This window comes from Sceloporus occidentalis, unplaced genomic scaffold (assembly GCF_023333645.1).
Source record: "Sceloporus occidentalis isolate IW3139 unplaced genomic scaffold, rSceOcc1.0.p SCAF_81, whole genome shotgun sequence".
Classification (NCBI taxonomy): domain Eukaryota; kingdom Metazoa; phylum Chordata; class Lepidosauria; order Squamata; family Phrynosomatidae; genus Sceloporus; species Sceloporus occidentalis.
Window position 1 is genome coordinate 3531431 of NW_028317061.1, and position 21890 is coordinate 3553320.

The 21890-nt window shown below is 35.9% G+C and overlaps 1 protein-coding gene across 1 annotated transcript in view; it reads left to right on the top strand.

Annotated features, from left to right (window-relative positions):
* LOC149285315 (roundabout homolog 1-like) overlaps window positions 1-21890 on the top strand; it is a 228401-nt gene that overhangs the window by 169967 nt on the left and 36544 nt on the right. Inside the window, exons 4-10 of the mRNA XM_089495532.1 lie at window positions 2330-2487; window positions 11705-11825; window positions 12196-12334; window positions 12936-13063; window positions 18330-18454; window positions 19477-19648; window positions 21195-21400. Of these exons, the coding sequence (XP_089351658.1) occupies window positions 2330-2487; window positions 11705-11825; window positions 12196-12334; window positions 12936-13063; window positions 18330-18454; window positions 19477-19648; window positions 21195-21400 (1049 nt within the window). The remainder of the gene's footprint in view (window positions 1-2329; window positions 2488-11704; window positions 11826-12195; window positions 12335-12935; window positions 13064-18329; window positions 18455-19476; window positions 19649-21194; window positions 21401-21890) is intronic.

A 21890-nucleotide genomic window follows, 5' to 3' on the forward strand; every position in this document is an offset into this window, starting at 1 on the left:
GCTGCTTCATTAAATGGCTAAACGCCAAGTAACAGAGTACTTAGCTGTCAATTCTGCTACCAAAGTGTTTCTACAGCTGCTTTGGCCTATTAGTTATTCAAGTCACCAAAATTACAAGTTACTTTTAAAATGCTAACCATGTCTAGGCATGTCTCACGCACCTGGTTGTCGGTTTAAGTATCCTGTTAGGTGTTTAGAGCATTTTTTGTAATGTTTTTAATATTTTTGTAATTCTTGCTTTATGTTTTCTTTTCCTCTACAAGGTTACTACATGGTTATATATATATATATATATATATATATATATATATATATATATATATATATATATATATATATAGTTTGCTGAATAGTTTGATTAAGAGTAAATGTTTAATGTCACTTTAAACCATCCTTACAGACCACTAACCACTACAGACATCGCTTTGAAAGCCCCTTAATAAGAATCCAGTGTATTCTATTGTATTGTGGCATCAATAGTAAGAACACAAATTACACTGCCCCAAATAGTATATTTAGTACTTAATTAGACATAACAAACTATTTGATTGACATGTGAACATTCTATGTCTTTAGCAGTCATTGTCTGTAATGCAATGACGGTTTTGTGTATTAACGTATTTTTAAATAATACCTCCGTGGTAGAAAAAAGGCCAAAAATAATAAGGCAGCTGGTAATACTCTTTTCAAAAATCTTCAAAATATTCTTAAATATTTCCATAAATAATGTATCCAATAATTACCCTCATTATGATTAATTAATGAGACGCTGAATGCCGTCCTCGCGTAATAATAGTAACTATTCTGTGCTTTTGCTGGCCAATTAGCAGTCTTAATGTGCACAATGACTCTCACTTCGACTTTGTGGATCATATCCCAACTTGAATGTTAATGACAAACAATGTTTTATTCAACTCTAATAGACTTCCTACGAGTTCACAAATGCTATTAAACTGCAAGCGTACACCCTCCCCTGAAAATGGCTGCTTATAAATGAATAGCTTGCTACAAATTGTCAGCAATTTAGAAGAATGAAATATGACGCAAAGAAGAACATATTTGGCAGTGAGACTTGGCTTCCACATTCTCTCTACAATATATCAAAGTGAACATGCATGGAATAATTTAATCCAATCCCTAATTAAACAGTTGTGGTAAATTACATTCTATGCATATCGCTCCAAGGTGATTCTGTATACAAATTAACAAAGCGCGTTTTCCAACTGGGAAAAAAAACCCTTCTGTTTCTTTCGCTAGTGTTATTAATTTTAATGTTAGGTACCTGAGAATACTTTATTAAAAGAATCAGGTTACGTGGCATCGTTTAATATAAAATTGTTTATCTTCAGCTTTGCAGTTGTTGTAGAATAAAACCCCCGGTATGCTCGGCAACCATATATATTTGCAGAATTCCATAACGTCTAACATTTCAGGTGTCCAAATCAGACATTGATGTTGGGGGTGTGGCTATAGGCATGGAGAGGCGGGGTCAGAGGCTCGGCAACCATATATATTTGCAGAAATCCATAACGTCTAACATTTCAGGTGTCCAAATCAGACATTGATGTTGGGGGTGTGGCTATAGGCATGGAGAGGCGGGGTCAGAGGTAAGACTGAAGGCAGGAGGGGGCAGGGTCAAAGGTATGGCCAACACCCACTTATCCGAAGAGCTACATTGCGGTGCTTAGGTGCATGAGGTTGCATGGTGGCCACCTGGGAGCTGCAAGCGACAGCAATGCCCTCCATTAATTTTACAGCTCCCTGGGGCAGTTGGGGGAAGATCAGAGAATATCTCCGACTGGCCCATGATCTCTACTACTTACAAAGGGATGGTGGGGCAGCTTGATGGGACAGTGCCTAAAAATTGGGACTGTATCATGAAAACTGGGACATTTGGGCAATAGGGAATTGAGCGGCTACAAATAGGTAGTGTTTTTAAATTAAACAAAGTGCATCTGTTTTTCCAGGCAAAATTAACGAAAAACATAGCTCAAAAACATTCTAGGTACTACTGTCCATTTACAAACATTTCTGGTGCTTTGGTGTACACAAACAGGTTCGTTGATGTATCCTGAAAGGCTGTCAATTGAGAAAATGCTTGTATTGTTTGTTCATGAGAACCGTGTTTGCTGTTGTGTTCTTAAGTCAAGTAGCTTCAGACAGACTAAGTATGACTAGAAGGCACATAACATCATGTACGTCATGTAGTCATGCATTCCATTAGTGTAAGATCAGTTCTATCTCAAATGAATGAATTATCACACTCATGAAGATAATAATGTTTGTAACATATAATATTGGATTCACACATGTTTTCTCTTCCATGTAGTTTTGAGAGATGACTTCAGGCAAAACCCATCTGATGTGATGGTAGCAGTGGGCGAACCAGCGGTGATGGAGTGTCAGCCTCCTCGAGGTCATCCTGAACCTACGATATCCTGGAAAAAAGATGGTACACCCATTGACGACAAGGACGAAAGGATAACTGTAAGTTAAGAGAAAAGTGTCCTAACATAGTGTACTATGAGATGCTGAGGGACCTGGTGCCTGGTGAAACTATTGTGTGTTAAACTTGAGGTTGTAATCTCTATTAAGGTGAGTGAAAGAAGAACCGTAACCAACTAACCATCATAGCTTTTAGCATTACTAAATGTATTATCAGACCTACCTATAGTTTGTTTTTTCAGATAGAATTGTGATTGTAATTTTTGGACTAAGACACTTTTGAAATGAATATATGTAAAGTCAAATTTTCCTTCTCCTCAACCAGAACAATCAGAAACAATAGGACAGAGATAAAATAATGGGAGCAATAACCACGCATGCGTTACACATTAGATGCATTTCTAAGTAGGAGCAGCTTTATTTAGTGACACTTTAAACAGTCAGATGATTTCAATAGGGTTTTCGACTTTGATGTTTTGTGTTGTTTGAAGTTGCTCACATTGAAAAGTGAGGTGACCTGTTATACACATAAGAAAGGAATGCAGATAATTTCTTGCAATCAAGCTAGAGAAAATGTGTGGTTCTGGTGGGAATTTGCATTTACTGAAGGTGGATTGAGTCAAACGGGATAAAGTGGGGTTACAAAGGTGATGTTAGAGGTTGGGCTGTTCATGAGATCATGACATCAAATACCTCCCAAAATTTCAGAGGGACACCTTTGGGTTTTGGTGTCAGAACTGAGAAGTAGGCATGGCTTTGCCAAAACCTTATAAAAATGGACTTTGATAGTGAACAATGTGTTCTGTTTACACAAAATATTTAGTATTTTATACAATAGAAACTTGCTTTAATTTGTCAGACATAAATGGGATGTTATAAATATGTGTGCTGTTAGATATTTTAATACTTTGAACGAAAGCGGCGGTGTAAAATCTGATTATTAGGATGATTATACAATAAGATCAAAGCGGAAATGGCTGGCAGTTCTGTTTGTAGAGGTGGTAGAGAGGACATGAGATAGGTTTGAATCCAACACCCACTTGACCTGGCTTATGAGGAACACAAGTAGGAACAGGGTGTCCTCCTCTTCCACCTCCGTGCATGTCTTCAAAGATGTGGACTTGGGAGCTAGGTCTTCCCTGTCCACCTCTTTGTATTTTTTGTACCCATGAATACACAGTATGCACCAATCATCCCTAAAAATCTGAAATACTTCTAAACACTGATTGTCGATCAGTAATTTTAATTATGCCTAAGGAGTGAATCAAGATGTTGATCCATATGTTAAGGAAATTGCAGACACTAATACTGTTCTTTTTCTGTTTGTACCATCTGTTCTGGTATTAGGATTAACATTACTCTTTTGCTGATACGGAACAAAGCAATGAACTGATTTGTATCTTCTCCATCACTTAATTAGAAAACGGAGGGCTAAAAAACAATCATGTTACGGATATTTTACTAGAGATTGATGATGAAATACTTAATATTTATATATTAAAAGTGCACCTGTGTAAATTATAAACCACAGATTAGGGGTGAGCAGGTATTGCATTTTATTATAATTTACAGTGCTATGGAAAAAACTGGCTTTGGACTGCCCTTATTGCTCAGCTAGAATACATATCATTGGCTGCGGCCTTTATTTTAAAAGGGAGTTCAGCTCCCACTGAGTAGAATGCGAGTGCCACTGAGCATGTGCAGGAAGTGTACCTAGGTATGCTTCCTGTTTTCAGTAGGGGCAGCTGAGGGAGGAGTTAAATGAGACAGAAGTTTTAAGTTTTTAATACGAAGATCAATTTGCATGCTGTAATATGCATTGGGGTCCATGCAACATTAACTCCTATATACATTTAACATTAAAATCGGGTTGGAATGGTTTGGACTACTACTGTGTCTATCAATAAAGTGCTCACTAAATAGCAATAATAATTGGTTGTACAACACATAATTATATTTCATTTCAAACAATATAACATATTTGGGGACAGCGTCATAATGATACTTTAAAGATTAAAGAATCCATAAAACAGAAAATCCTTTTGAGAAAGGTATTTAAATAAATATGCCTTTTCTGATAACTGTTTAATGTGGTTACGTGCCTTCCCTGTAATGAGGTTAAATAGTAGTTTTCTCACACCTGTGAAAACAGAGACACAGCACAGATCAAAGACAAACGCATTGTATACAACACCTGAAGAATGTAAATGTGGGCTTATTGTGCCAGTAAAATTCATATCTAACTCATTCAAACAATGTCCTTTTAACTAATTCATTGTTAAATAGACTTGTTACTATTAATTCATAATCTTTCTTGATACTGTGGCCGTATTTACTAAGTGATAAGCACGGTGGCACGGAATGGCCATAAAGCGTAGTAGATTTAATTAACGTTCCCGAAGGATGTGTGAGTCAATAGTCTTATCAAACAGACTTCTAAAATTCCCTGAATTCACTCAATTTATATGGAAATTATGCCAAAAAAACCTTGGTTTTCCCAGTGGTTGCTGTCACAGGCATTCATAGTCTTTTTTCCAGTAGGGTCAAAATATCCTCTCCACCTTTCTTCTCTCCCACCCCAGTACCTCCTTACTTCCTTCCCATTGCCTAACTTTATTGGCTCAGTAGAGGGGTTTCCTGGTGGGAGGCAAACTTTGACCATATTTCCGTTCCCATATGTAAACATAGTGAAACTTTGACTATATGGTGATAATAAAACCAATGAATTACCGATAATTTAAAGATATTTTCTTATGGGGAAAAAATCTACAGTAAACTCACAGCTTTAAGTTAGTTTTTCCAGGTAGTCCTCCTATTTTGCTCTGAAGCACGCTTTGATCTTGCCCTGTGATGTTTATCCCATGCTAATAACTCTAGCAGCGCTTCGCATCTGACTGCGTTTGAATTAGATGGCAACCTGTACAAAGTGAAATGAGCTTTAGAAGTAAGTCGGCAGCCCTCTTCTTCAAACTTTACGCCGCTGTATTCATTGCCTGCGCCCTCTGATATGTGACTGGCTTATCTCCAGGACAAAAGCTATTAGCATTTGAATGCCTTTCATTCTGGACTATATCACTAGATAACCGAAGCATTAGAAAAAAGGGAAAGTATACTTTTTTTTCAGCTCTTATGTACTTGCTTCTAAAAATCGGTAGAGCTGGACTCATTTTTCTCAAATTTTATGTTACTTGGCTGGGCTTGGAATCATTTTCAAGTGACTGTATTACAGATTTCTGTTAAAGGGGAATCATACCTATTTTTTATGCGATCGAAACATAGAATTTGATGTTAGATGGAAACCATTATGGGGTCGGGTTGTGGCATTTCCCACCTGTGTTCTCTTTATAAAATTATTATTATTAGTAGTATTATTATTATTTCTGTTGTAAATCAAAAGAGTGGTTAAACAAATGAACATCATTTTTTGTTTTTAATGTCTGTTCTTTTAAAACAAGATACCATACAGTATATATATATATATATATATTATGTGTATATATATAAGTATATGGATAATAAAATATTTTGATTATATGAGACAGAAAGCACAGCTTACCTTTCATTTTTTTGCACCGGCAATTATTATTATTATTATTAATTATTAATAGCTTTATTATGTAAAGGTATTTTTAAAAGTCTTACTTCTAATCCCCCAGCCTTTGTTGCGGAATTCGTACTGACAATATGATCGCAAAAAAGAGATCAAGGGCATTTAACATTAGTTATTTTTTAAACCTTTTTCAAAATAAATTGCAAATAAGTTGGATTGTGATATTGGGCTGAACAGATGGGGCCTACAGCATATGTCGATTGTTGTTATAGCAAATGTCATATTCCTTATTGAAGTGTTTTCGGAAACGTGTGAAACTGTAGCAAGCATTAACCCTCATTCACCTTGTCATTGGCGATGTACGGCATTATATACGAGATATATGTAACTTCCACACGCTGTGATATTTTATGCCTAACTTGTATACTGCATGATGTCTTGTTGATGTCTTTTTATTGTCATATACACAAACATGTGGAAATATAAAACATATAAAAATGTTAATGCTATGATCCATACATTCCAACCATCCATCAGCATTATGGATCCGTCCTTGTTATGCCAGGGCCATAAAAACGTGAACGCAAAGCTTACACAGTTTTACGCTCTATTGATTAGTGTAAACAATGTCTTCCTTTAGGTTTATGTAACCTGTCTCTTGTGTTTACAACATGTTTATTGCCAGCATTTACTGGATCTGCTCTTCCTGATTGGCGGTCACATTTGTTTGTTTTTCAAACCGCGATGTATAAATCGCGAGAATGGAGGAGATATAGGTGCATACCCTCCATACCCATAGGGTGATATAAGGTCAAGGGCAGGTAGTTACAGCGGCTCAATGCAAACATACTATTTCCATTATATTCTTTAAAGGTTCAGTTTCACCTTTTTCTGCCTTTTTTAAATAAACGTAGCATTAAAAAAAACCGCCAGGACCGCAACGTTAAAATACCCATAAAATATATATTGTTTGAGTCGTGTGAAATGTTAAGTCATTCATATATATTCAGGAAATACATAATTGCCATGTGATGCAAAAGAAGGCACTGGTGAGTTGTTGCCATAGAAACTGAAAAAGGCTCTTTAGACATATCTATTTGCTAGAAAGCGTGACTTTTCAAGTGGAACCTGACCTTTTTTGCGAACTTCTTTTTTTTAGGGAACAGGTATATTTTTTTTGCGCACGTAAGGAGCTCTAAAATCTGCTTTACTAAAACATTCTGCTTTTAAATACAGTACATGAAGAAGAGACAATTAAAAAAAAAAATCACCACATTAAATGGTACTTTTTTCTTGTAAATCGCACAAAGAGTAGTACTCAGAAATAGACATTCCTAGCTCTCATTTCATTACTTACAACAAGTATCTTAAGATTACTTATGATAAACTGATTAGACAGTTCAAAGGTCCTTCGAAGAAAGGAAAGACATGCATTTTAATGTTGTCTTGGCCAAGCATAGTTCTTCTCACTGGCTTACAGTCACTTGTCTAGATAAATATATGTGTGACAGATAATTAGCCTCACTTGCTTCACCATGATAACCTCAGAGGTGCCGGAATACCGTTGTGTTGAATGATTCTAGAGATGCTTCCTGTGTATGAAATCATTAAAATCCACTGATACACGTAACGGCGGAGCAATGCAGACGTACCAGGCGGGGGGTTCAGTGTGAGTTCATCTAGAGCTGATCAGGAGATGGTGAACTTCAAAGTAAATTGTTCACAGCGGTTTTGACGGAGAAGAGGTAGCTATTTTTATCTCCGAGATATATATGGATTGTTCATATATAGTTACCTTTGCTCTACAACATTAGTTTTCATGGATTCTTTTGTCCTATAATGTATTTGAAAAGGTCCCTTAATGGACCTCTTTTGTAGGCATCCAAAAATGTTTGTTAGGCATAACTCTATTGCAGTGTTCTACAAGTCTAAAAGTTACCCCATTTCAACTTCAACTGTACATAGAATGCAGATTAGACCCATTTTGCCCATTTAGTCTGCCCAATTAGACTCATTTGGCCCATCTAGTCTGCGCGATAAAACCCATTTGGCCCATCTGGTCTGTCCAACTAGACCTATTTGGTCCATCTAGTTTTCCCGATTAGACCCATTTGGTCAGACTTAAATCAGTCTTGTCTCAGATCAAGGAGAACTTTATGCTTATCCCATGCATGTTTAAATTCCTTCACTGTATCAGCTTCTACCAATTATGCTGGCAGACTGTTCCACTTACCTACCACCCTCTCAGTAAGGTAAAACATTACATCTAAGCCTTGAGGTTTACATCGTGTTCTAACATTTCTCTTTATTTGAAATAAACCTCCCTCTTGTATATATTTGTATGCATTCATTTTGCAGTATAGATCGCTGCGTCACAATAGGGGTATTATCTTTATGTATTTTTATGCATCCAAAAAGGCGGACCCTTGCATTCTATGTCACCATGTAATAATATAATGCCACTGCTTTATTCTGTTTTTTTTTCCTGTTCACTTTGCTCCGTAGATGTATATCAAGTCTCAGGAACTGTATTGTTTCACCACCCAACAGTAACACAAAGCCCAAGTCTATTTATCAAGTAATTCAAGTATAAAGAAACCAAAACAACTTATTATACATTAAAAGTATGTTTTTAATCTGAAAAATATGGTTAGAAGTTCTTAAAAAAAGAGGTTCCAATTAAAAGAAAAAAAATGCTTGCCTTACTTAAGGAAAATAATGCGGCAACCAGGAAACGAGGGTCTGACGCCTCTGGTCTAATTTTTTGATCCCAGAAGCCCCAGTACCTCATTAGTAAAGGCTCCCAACAATTTGTTTTATTTCTATTCCATGTTTTCACTGGTAACATTTAATGAGCTACCTGGCAACTAATCATGGGCATAGGTTGTTAAATACGAACAATGATTGTGCTTTCTTTAAAGAGTACACAGTTGCACATTATTTTTTATCATTAGACCATCAGTGGTCCCCATTCCGCTCACACTTACTTCATTTCATACCTTAAACATTTTATGATTGACACAGGAGGTTGTTTGCTGGCTTGATGTTTATATTCCATACAGCATAAAATGATTTTGATATGTGCCAGTTTCAACCTTATTCACTACGAATGTTAAGTAACTAAATAAAAACCCACCGCTCAGGAGACCTCTGAGGGCTTCAGCAATTCAATTCTCCGAAATCGTATACTTTTCTCTACCTTAACACTTAATCTTTTTCCACTCATCCGTTTTGTCATTCATCTTATTTAGTGCTTGTGAATGGAATTATTGCATTGTCTGCTAATGAGCCTAACATGAATGGAGGTGACGTGGTTCTAAGCACAAAACAGGCCTCAGAGCACATTGAGGAGGCGCCAAGAGTTTTTCATTTTTCATCTATTGTCAAAGACCCTTCTGGCTCATATATAGCCCGGTTAGAGACCTGCAGGCCAGACGGACGCGGTCCACAATGTCTTTTCTGTCATCCGTTGCCTGTCTGAAAACTCCACTGGTCTTATCATGTTACACCATTGTTTTAATGGAGTGCAGCCGCTCAACATATGAGCCTAAAGGATCTATAGCATACTCCATGAGTAATTGGACAACACTGATGTATCACATTCCCTCTGTGAGCATTACACGAGTCGAAGTTCAGTAATGATTTTATGTCTGCTTCATAGCTTAGGGGAGAGAAGAGACGGAGGGGGATGTGATAGAGCCATTTCGATATATAAAGGGAGTCCAAGTACAGGAGGGAAGATTATGAGAAATGTTAGATCAGGAGGTCATACAGTAAAAATGGAGGGTCAGAGGTTTATATGTAAAGTGATAAAGTTCTTTTTTACCAAGCGGTGGTAGATAAGTAGAACAGTGCCCCAGCAGAATTGGTTAATACAGTGATGGAACATTTATGGGATACGCATATCACTATCCTGAATCTAAGGTGAAACCAATGACTGATTACTGTCTGTGTCTTTAAATCTGGAAAACCCAGCAGACTAGATAGGCTGAATGTTTTTTCTCTGCCATAAAATTCTTTCTTTCTATGTTTCTATAACTTTTGTGTATGCAATAGATGTTTTTAGATGGATAGAATAAAAACGCATTATGTCCATCAAAGATGAGATGTGATGATGCCATAGTGTCTAGTCCTTGTTAACTTATTGATGTCATACACAGAGGAGAAATGTTCTGTGGGGTATCCATCCGACCTTTAGTAAAGAACAATGCAGAAATAGAATGTCAGGTGTTCCGTCTGTTAACAAAATATCGGAAGTATGGATTGTTCGGTTTGCTCCTTAGTCAGGAAGCTGTTACTGATCATCCTCAGCAACAAGCAAGAGCTCCATTTGTGGATTTCATTAAATATTGGGAGGTTAGGAGAGTATACTCCACGTCATAACAATTCAAATGTATATTAGATAGTAAGGTGGTAAATGGAGGCTATAAACAATCCAGGCCATTGCTTGGTGTTTCTAACGAGGGTTCCTTTTATGAGAAGTGGGAACTATCTCTCAAGTATCCATCTTTAGGACAGATCCTCTTTGGGCCCCAAACCCCTATGCTCCTTATTCCTCTCTTATTCTCCCTAACAGCAGCTCAGAATGTTTGCTGGGTATGAATATATAACAGGGTTCTAAAGCCCTAAGACTTACAATAATGTGTATAGAAAAAGCATAGAATCAATCTTCTTTTAAATGTCTTAGTTACATAGACAGCTACAAGCAGATCGTAAAGTCACATACAAAGTCTGGGAAAGCCCCAATCGCCTCGCCTCCAACCACATGCTCTAAAATGAAAGTTCTTTGGCTACTCGAAATGTTGGCCCGTATGGGAAAGAGATGTGGCTGGTCGGTTTAGGTGAAATATGGTCTAGTGATCCTTGCAGTAGTCTAGAGCTACGCCAGGAACATTGAGGTGCCGGAGCTGTCACTCTGGATTCTGAGGTGCAATGATGTCAAATTATATCAAAAAGCAGGACTTTGAAGACAAATTTCCTTTAAAAGGATTACACTTCAATCAGTTCAGTTTGTCACCTTAAATGCGACACTTCTTCTTAAAACAAGCGGGTTAATGTGGTTTTTAGCATTGCCAATGTGTAGAGGCAACTGATGACTTCATTGCAACACCATTAAAAATAATTTTCCTGTCCAAGTTAAAAAGCTGCCAGTCAAACACTCAGATGTTGAAAATATTACTTATAAGTGCAGCTCTTTTATATGTTTGCATTAAATATTTTTTCACAAGACAAGGAGGGGTTTTCCTGTCTGTAGCTTCGATGAGCTCCATAGCACTTGATTATAACACATTAGAGTAACACGTATGTCTTGGGCATTGTGCCTGGAAATGCATCTGGTGGGTTTAATATGGTTTAGAAGCTCAAAAAAAATAGCAATGCAAATATGTTTAACTGAAATACACTTGTCTCTAAAATACTGATATTTTTTGGGAATGTTTAGACTATTCCCTTTGCACTCATGATCAAACAAGACTGAAATAAATGTGTTATTGCATATATATATATATATATATATATATACATACATATATATATATATATATATATATATATATATATATATACATATATACTATATTCACCTCATTCCATCACTTTAAAGTCTAGCTGGTGGCTATCCCTTCTCCTGTTAGCCCAAACCATTGTCTACTTTTTTCCAAAATATTTCACTATTATTTTAAAAAAAATGTGTTTGTTTCTTGTTTTTAGATTCGAGGAGGGAAACTTATGATCACCTACACCAGAAAAAGCGACGCAGGAAAATATGTTTGCGTTGGAACTAACATGGTTGGCGAACGGGAGAGTGAAGTAGCAGAGCTTACCGTGTTGGGTAAAATAAATAAATCAATAATAAATAAAAACAAAACACTTTTTTTTATATATAAATTCTATAACTACTGTTTAACATGAACAATGCAAATGTATTTATTATATTATCCCATTGTGCACAGCTGCTGAGTATCATGACACTATATAATTCAATAAATAATAAAATGCAAAAGTAGATAAAGAAGAAAAAAACTTTGTAGAATCTTAGAGAAAACATTGGTTTTATTACATAACTGAAACAGTAAGATATTCCAATAAGCATCTGAATGGTGTCCAACCCACCTGTACATTCGAGCATCTCGCCATATCTTAATTAGAAAAGAAAATCCAAAAGCAACATCTTATTTTTGATTTTCTTCTACCCTTTTTAGAAAGACCATCGTTTGTGAGAAGACCCAGTAACATGGCAATTACTGTAGATGACAGTGCTGAGTTTAAATGTGAAGCCCGGGGTGATCCCGTTCCTACGGTTCGCTGGAGAAAGGATGATGGGGATCTGCCCAAAGCAAGGTATTCTTCAGAAAACTTGAACCTCTCTCTGCGTTTAGAGCATTTTTAACGTAATACAAATAAAAGCTGGCATTCATTTCCAGTTGAACATTCTTGGCTGCAGACATTCAATATGCCAGCCCTCAAAATACCTTCTGGAGCATTCGATAACGTTCCAGATCACTAGTCAGGGAAGCCCTGTGATCTAGAAGAAAGGAGAAGCAGACTGTGTATGGGGAACAAATAAGGACACTATTTACATTTTTAATGATGGATCTGGAGTTTGTAAGATACTCTTTATGTGCTCACAAAATTCCTTGAACAAAGGATATGTCTAGTTTTGATTTGCTCTCTACATTATTAGAGTAGGCAGCCAAACACTCTAGACACAAAAGCAGGTTGTAAAAAGATTTTTTAATAACCGTATATAAAAATGCTAACATGCCATTTTGCTTTAACACAATCGCTATGAATATTCAAACAGTTAAAATGCATGACATGAGATTTTCCACGTGAAAAAAAAAATGATGCAGCTCTGGTTTTGATGTCAAGGTCCACTCTAGTAGAACAATTTCTAACATAATATATTTCCTAATCGTGACTTTATTATTTTTTCCAAAAGATATGAAATACGGGATGATCACACACTGAAGATTAGAAAAGTTATAGCGAGCGACATGGGATCTTACACGTGCATCGCAGAGAATATGGTTGGAAAAGCTGAAGCATCAGCTGTCCTAACAGTTCAAGGTAGGCAAAAATCATTCATGTTATTGTGGATTAAAAACATTTCCCAGAATATGATTAAACACACTGGTACAAATAACAAAACAAGAGTATCTTCTTCTTCTTCAAGCCTTCCAACTAGGAAATGCCTTTTCTTGTTTTGTGAGGAAACGTCAGTACATCTTTGCACACAGATTCCAAGATAAAATTCCAGTTTTAGTGTTTCCCTTGCATCTGCAATTAATATAAACAGATGTTTCATTTTTAAAAATATATTTATGCGTGGTTCAGCTCGGGTTTGGCTGAATTTTGAGCAAATCTATATTATTATATATAGTGATCAGATGAATATAATATCACTGCACTCAATAATTTTTTTTTTTTTAAAAAGTCAATTTATTTGGAGTTGGAGTCATTTAAAAAAAAAGGAGAGTACATCCAAAAACAAAAACTAAAAAAACTATATTAACAACATTAAAAGTTGGCCAACCTTGCTAGCCTGAAAAAATGCCTAAAATCTTTCGTAATTCATTTCGCTGCTTCTCTTACATGGACAAATTTCTGATGGCTTAAACATACATTAATCCAATATTATAAATGGAATTAAAATGCTAAAAGCAGATAATCTCTGAATACACGTGCAGCCGTATGTATAGTAATTAATTGTTATTTTTAATTAATTAAGTGACCTTTGGTATTTTTCCTTGGCTTGTTCAGACCCTTCTTTGCATTGAATGACGAATATGAAAGCCATTGCTACTTAGGGTACATTTGGTAATTTGAAGTCACAGGGTTTAAGAAAGACTCATACACAGACATATATATCATATACAATGATACACTATATGCTATATTGGAATTAGCTATTCAGTAAATATGATTCTATTGAACGTCTTCCATGGAAAGAAACAGTGGTTGTTTGTTCTGAGCTCCGGACTTTAAGCTGGAGTCCTCTTGGTTAGGAGGTTATGACGGATATACCTTTGAGGTTTATCGTTCAATAGGCTCCAGCCTTTCATCGTGGAAATACTATTTACTTTTCATATTGATTCACTTGTTAATAGTTCTATGAATGACCTGAAATCCCTACCTGAGTACACGTGGGCTTCATTTACGACTGCTGCAGATGATAGTTTCTTCTGTATACTTTCAATTTTAGTTTACACAACTAATACATATGAAAATACAGTTATGTGGACCTTCTCAATGATTGGCGTTATAGATAATTTGATATTGGCTTGGAACTTTGGAGACAACTCTTGCAGCGAGTTCACCAATCCTTCATGGAACTATTAGATGTGTTGTAGTCACTTTTCTTTAAGCATAGAGCTGTTTAAAAAACCAGTAAATCTAATTATTTGTTAATAACAGAAATATGTGGTCAGGAAGGTAAAGTAAGCCCTTGATTATCAATAAGCTCTACTAGGTGAGGGGCTAAAATGTAGATGGTGAGGATGCCCATGAGCTTAAAACCCATTGAGATTTATTTCATACCATTTGTCTTACAAAACGTGTGCCCTAATAGGTAACAAAACGGTTTCATTTAAAAGCAGAGCTACCCTATGAAAAATGTTGAGAGATCTTATTGCCCCAGGGATGAGATTTGCCCCGTTGCTTCTTTGTTATTTCGCCATATCACAAAATAAGTCTTGTGGACAATTTTGTAATTTTCCACAAAAACCAGATGTTTGAACAAAAAGATGCAAAATCTTACCACAAAATAGGTGTTTCCCACGTATAAATAATAGAATTCACCACCGTATCTAAAGTGGCGGGAGGATTTATAAAGCTATACATAATATGTCGAATTTTATGTATTTTTTTTGCTCATTGTAAAAAAAAGACATTTGTGTCCATAGTTACACACTCACACGCTTGTAGAAGAAACATATAGACAGTGCTTGGGTATATTATTGTCTTTTACTGCGCAAAATGTAATTACCTTTACTTGAATTAAGGTGTCATTTCACTTAATGTTATCGGATATCTTTATGAAATGAGCAGCTGTGAACACGGAAGGCACCTTAATAACCTACACATAATGTGCTTTCACTTTTTGACCTTGAGAAATCTATTTCAATTTGTGCTAATCCTGTGTTCTCTGTGAATGGGGTAATAATCTACCTTTTTTTAGAAGATTTATTGCAAAATGATTTACATTGTTCTTGAGCTGCCATGATAAGTTTTATTAATTGCGTGACATTTAAATCCAACAATTATTTACGAGGGAATGTCTTATATAGAATTATATTGAATCAAAGAGTTTCCTTTAGAAGCACCTTGGTGTCAAAATCTGTTTGCATTATTTATTTTTATTATTTTAATTACATCTTTATTACTTTATTTATTTAAATATGCATGCCGTTGATCATTTTTTATGTCATCGTATGATTTGAAATTTTATTTTATGCATTTTTTTTTCTTTTTCATTTTCTTTTTAGTTGTGTCTGGTAAGTTGAATTTTTATTCATTTTGTGAACACCACTGTGTCACCCCATCGCGGATAGACCTTCCATATTCTCATCTACATTCTCATTACCCACCACCAACCAGTCAGCATCCACATTTTATTTGTCATTGGCGAGGTGGTGAGAGTACATTCTGCCTGATCCCTTACATAGCTGTGAAGGTAATGCGATATTTGTCGGCTCAAATTTATCTTTATTCTTTTTTTTTTTTACTAACATACTTACGCTCGCAGTGTCAATAATTAGTACTATTATTAATAAACTGATAAATGTAATGTCTTCTGTAATCTCTTACTATTTCTTCTTCATTGCTCGTGTGTCTAAGTGAAAAAAAGAGAATTTAACACTTTGTGGGTATGTGTGTATATATATATATATATATATATATATATATATATATATATATATATATATATAAATCGCTGGTTCTTAAAACAACCATACTAAGTACTTGACTAAATCTTTCTGGCTGCCTCTTTCTGTCGCACAGTCCTGATTTTCCATTAGGGCTTATTTTTAATGTACAAATGGTTTGCGTTTGTGATTCTCATTTTCCAATTTCCTATTGACACATTTGCTTGGCTACTTTTAGTAGGTAATATTAAATTTTACACTTAGACTCTACCTCATTTTCTCTACTGTCGAGTTAGAAAAGAGCTTCTGTAAAGTTAGTAAAAGTTGTAAACGTCAAATGATTATAATCTACCTTAAACATTGATTTTGTATTTCTTGAATTCAGTTTGAATGCTAAAAAAGGATTCAACATCTTTGGAGTAATTCATATCACTCCCCCTTTTTCACTTTGTTTGACGATACCTTTTTCTTTCCATCCATCTCCTCTGTGTCCATTATCATTGCTCCCCCACAGAATGTTTACAAAGGAAAGAGTCTGAGGTTAAGAAAATGGCTTAAAAAAAAGAGAAGAGGAGAACATGAGATATAAAAAGCTGAAGGGTTAAGATGCAAAAAAAATGGGGCCTACAGCCCAAAGCTCCCATCTGCCCTTTTCCCTATTACTGTCCTTTCCCTTGCTCTCTTCAGCTTTTTTACCCGTATTTCCCTATTTTTGTTTCTTTTCTCTCCCAGCAATTTATTTTTTATCTCCCATGAATCCTCTAAAGAAATTAAACATTTCCAGGGTGTAATTTTCAGTCTTGTTTGCTCCCTCATTGAACAATGGCATATCTGCTCTGTATGCGATTACTCAAGCACTAAACTTACCTTCTGGTATTGCTTCATGTGGTTAAGCACACATAGACAACTCTTTCATATTATGCCTTGAAAGAGGTTCAACCACATGTCCATCTTACATAAGGGAATGTTGTAAAAAACAGAATATGAGGAAAAAACATATTAAGGAACCATTAAGTACCGTAGGACAATATTACCTGCAAAACTGCTTACCTCCCAAGTGTCTCCCTTAAGGAACTGGAGGACCTCTTTGGAAGCCAAATCTCTCTGTCCCCCTTTTCTTCCCTGACTTCGCTCTTCTAGGCACTGATTATGTATAGTAAATATGAGCGTATCATACCGTATCACCAGCATAAAATGTCTGTATGTAAGCTATGGAAAGAAACTCCCGATAGGCACATAAGTCACATAAAAGGCCTAGGCCGAGACCTGTCCAATAGAGATGCCTGTGATTACACCCCTGAAACAAAAATGGCGTGATGGGCTCTTTGAGGTGTTGGGATACAACATAGTAATTTGGGTTGAAAAAAGACTCATGTCCATCAAGTTCAACCTCGCTGTTGATCCAGAAGAAGGCAAAAGCCACACATTGAAGCGGTTTCCAATTCCGTCTTGATTCCAAATGCAATTTCTCACTGGATCAACAAGCTATAGATAATCCACCCCTCATAGCCAATTATAGCCGTGTATATTTTTCTTTGCTAAAAAAAATCATCCGTTTAATGGCATCTATCGCATTTGAGAGAACAACGTCCATTTGTAATGGATTCCACATCTTTGCTGTTCTGGAATTCACGACCCGCAGACATGGTGCTATCCCATGTATAAAACTGAAACCAAAAGCCATACATTTAGTAAACTTGTATTAGAAAAAAAAACAGACAAATGCAAAGACAGATTATTCAAAGTTTATGTAAACTATGGGTAAAAAAATATTTTTAATGCATGTTATATTGGGCATATTTGTTAACATTCAGTATACATTTTCTCCAGGTGCATATGCTGTATTCCCCGTGTCCGTGTAACATATGCTTTCCTCTACATCCTGTTTACTGTTAGATGAAGTGACCATGCAAATTGTATAAATCAAGTGAAGAGGACCAAACCCAGAGTGTTTGTACTGTCATCATGAGCAGATGTTTCAGATTTCCCTCCATTCACATTATTCACATACAGTCCTGTTTTTGTCTAAATAAATAAGATCTTGAATAGCGTACTGAACACTTTCCTTAGTCTGCAGAAAAAAATATGAAGTTTATGTTAGAAAAGAAAAAGGACTTTATACACGACAATGGTCCTAGAATACTTAATTTAGAGAATGTAAAGTTACCTGTATGATACATGCATCTAAAATATTCAGATCTTTTAACCGGAAAGGTCTCTTTTTTTTGTAAACTTAAGATCCTCACAAAAAATCCAAAAAAATCAAAACAGATCAGATAGAGCTTTTGGTTTCAAAGTACATTCTTTTTTTATCCCCAAATCTGTTATGTAGCCTTTATTTTGTTGTGGGCTAATGTTTGTTTCTGGAGAATTAAGAGAAAGTGGGATGTTTTAATAATTTTGTTTATTAAAAAAAGAACAACATTATGTCATTTTTTTGGCCAGCTAATGTGACTTCTCTTTTTCAGAGCCTCCGAATTTTGTTGTGAAACCTCGCGATCAAGTAGTTGCATTGGGCCGTACAGTAACGTTCCAATGTGAAGCAACTGGAAATCCACAGCCAGCTATATTTTGGCAGAAGGAGGGTAGCCAGGTATTTTTTTTGTAAATATGTTTACAGTGACCTAATACTGTGGCCCATGTCTCTCGCTACTGGCACACATAATATCTCTTTTCACGCGCTCCTCGCACCGGGGACAAGGGGGGGCTTGCTGATGATATGATGATGTCATAATTCAGCAATCCCATCAGAGTGTGCGGGGAACAAGAAGAGCGGTTTATAACAGCAGAGCCATAGATATCAATGCTAAACACTAGGCTAACTACCCCAGGACAGCCTTTACCCCAATAATTAGTTGTGGGGATGCCATTTTTTTTCAGGGCACCAGACCCCCACTTCAGTGGTATAGATGTAATTGTATACTTTGTGAATGAGTGATATATTAGCATGACATGCAATTACTTGGTAAATCTTACAGGTTAAACATTGTCTTCTAGATCAAGTAAATAAAAATATTTAAACATCTAAATCAGCATCTATTATCAGCTACATTAGTACATCGCCATAGCTGATTCTCACATTGATTTGGATGAACAATTTACTAAATTTGGATATCAAAATAGCTGGCAATATGTTAAAGCAACCACATCATTAACAGCGGCAGATCCATAAATGACATGACAGGTACAATTTATCACCCATTCTAGCTGTACCTTTCCTAGATAAACACGGGTTTGATTTCATCAGTAAAAGGTCATCCATTTATCAAGCAGCGACCAAAGATTTTTCATTGTAGGAAAGTGTGGTTTAGTTTCATGCATATGACATGGTATTTAAATCAGACATTTATATTAATCATATGTATGACAAAGAAAAGAAAGAGCCAGCAGGAGGATATATAATAGCCGTATTGGTAATTTGTAATGTTTTGTGCTATTATTAAATGACAATATTAATTTAGGTCGTAAACATTGTAGAATTATTAATTGTAGTGGTAAAAATATCTATATTCATTATTAAAAAGTCTGTATTATTTACTTTAGGATTTTTTTAATACTTTGCATTTGACATTTTACTAAAACTCTACATTTTTTGCCCCCTTTTTTCTTTTTTAGAACCTGCTTTTTTCCTACCAGCCCCCGCAATTGTCAAGTCGGTTTTCAGTGTCTCAGACTGGTGACCTCACTATCACAAACATTCAAAAGTCTGATGTTGGCTACTACATTTGCCAGACTTTGAATGTCGCAGGGAGCATTACGACAAAGGCGTACTTAGAAGTTACTGATGGTAAAGTCCAAATATTTTCATTCAAAAGCTTTCAAGGTCATAGAATGCCCTTATCTTTGTTACCCTTCCTCTAAAAAAGAAGGGAGTAATTCCAAGCCGTCTCTTGTTTTACAACTGTCTTTGTGAGGCATGCTTTTAATTAGCGCTGTGTTTGGGATTGATAATTGGCTGCTAGTTCCAGAGGCGGAATTTCATTCTCCCAAATGAAAATGAATAGAACCCAGTGTGTGAATTTTGTGTCATTGCATTCTCATATACAATACATGCCATAATAATTACTATCTTGTAACATAAAGAATAGGCTATACGTAGGAGGTGCCATCTTCCTGCCATAGTTTGTATTAGATTGACCCGTGCCTCATGTCACAATAATGCCTAGGCATAAGGCAGAAAATGTGTTTGTAAATGAAATTGTTTAAAAATATATATTTTTTCTTCTAAATACCTTACTCATTTAAAAACATAGCTACCAGAGGCTCACAAAGCCACATAAAAAGTCACGGCAAAAACCTGGCTCTTAGCCACACCTCTAACCCCACCCCCTAAAATAAAAATGTCCTTATTTGGTTAGGTTAGGATATACGCGGTAGGATTTTCATGAAATGCTGTGGCTTTGGTAGATGCCTGAGCAGGACAATATAAATCGATTTAGATTAAAACCAGAATATTAACCAAAAACCGTAACACAAATGATAGATAAAATGCAGTGCTGGTTTTAATTACGGTTTTCTCAGATGTGCCAGTTCCTCATTAAAACATTTATGAGACCACAAAATAACAACTAAGTGCCATAATTATGTGCGATATAACACTAAGTTGGGTAGTGCGCTAATCCCCTTTTTATGTTTGTACCCAGAAGTCATTTCATCAGCACCCTAGCAATGCATTAATAGGTTTGTTGGGTGACTTTGTCCTTTTTTTTTATTTTATTTTTTTACACTGTCAATCCTAATATCCTCTCAATACAAGTTTGGTAATGCTTTCAGACATTTGGCTACAGCACTATTACTCAAAATCACTCGCTAATTTTAAAAACGTGTATTCTAAAAAGCCAGCCGACCCGTATAGTTTTCAGGTATACTTAAATATGAGAACTCTGTTGATGTACATTTCTTGCATATCATCCAAACATCTGTTTTTACATTAAGGTAATGGATAAAAGACAAGAGCTGAATCTTTTCACGATGAACTAGTGCTTTTCTGGATAAAAAAGTGAAACCTTATACGTTTCCATTTGTATGTGTCCCCCCAGTTATGGAACTGGATACAACCTGAAAATTCTTCTCTTTGTTCTCCAACTACTTTCTCACTTGAAACATTCCATCCAAGTTTTGAACGTCTTTTCTTGCGTACAGGATATGCGGTCTTGATAATTTATGTCATGCTTATCACGGAAAGTCTCCTTGAATAATGTATGATTTCTCATTTAATTACTTGCTTAATTATCTTTAGTTTGTTTCAAAGCCTACAGCTACTACTGTAGCTTGATTGATTAGAAAATTGCTTGCAGTTGTAGAAATCTATTTCCTGTTGTTTCCTTTGGCAGTGGTCGCTGACCGTCCTCCTCCAGTTATTCGTCAGGGTCCTTTGAATCAGACGGTAGCTGTTGATAGCACATTGCTTCTGAATTGTGTAGCTACTGGTGTCACAGTTCCCACAATCCATTGGAGAAAGGATGGAATTCTTATTCCCACCCAGGACTCCCGTATTAAACAACTAGACACAGGAGCTCTACAGATCCGATACACTAAGGTACCCGCGTCATCCCAGTTGTGCATACTTTTTTTACATGTTTAAATCTAGAATAAATTGATTAATTGATATGAGTATATATATATATATATATATATATATATATAACAGTATATATTCTATACATGGATCAGTGGTCCATTGTTCACTGAGAATGAGGTGCTTACAGAATAGGGATGAGAAGATATTTGAATAACTATTGATGGCGCATGGTACCCGATAATGGTAAGAAATAAGGCATATGATGGAGTTTGGATGGGGGATAAGGTGCTTATGTTTAATAGTGATCGGTGAAAGTTTTAGGTAATGGAAAGTGGGATGATGGGTAATATTAAATAGTTGGGAATGAAGACAAAGAGTGAAAAATATCTTCTTCAGGGTACTGCTGGAATACTCGCAGTTTGCATAATTTGGTACCCTTTCTAGGGCCATGGAAACTCTGTATTTTAACGGGCTTTCCGGTGTTCCTAGCCAAGTCTCAAATACCAAA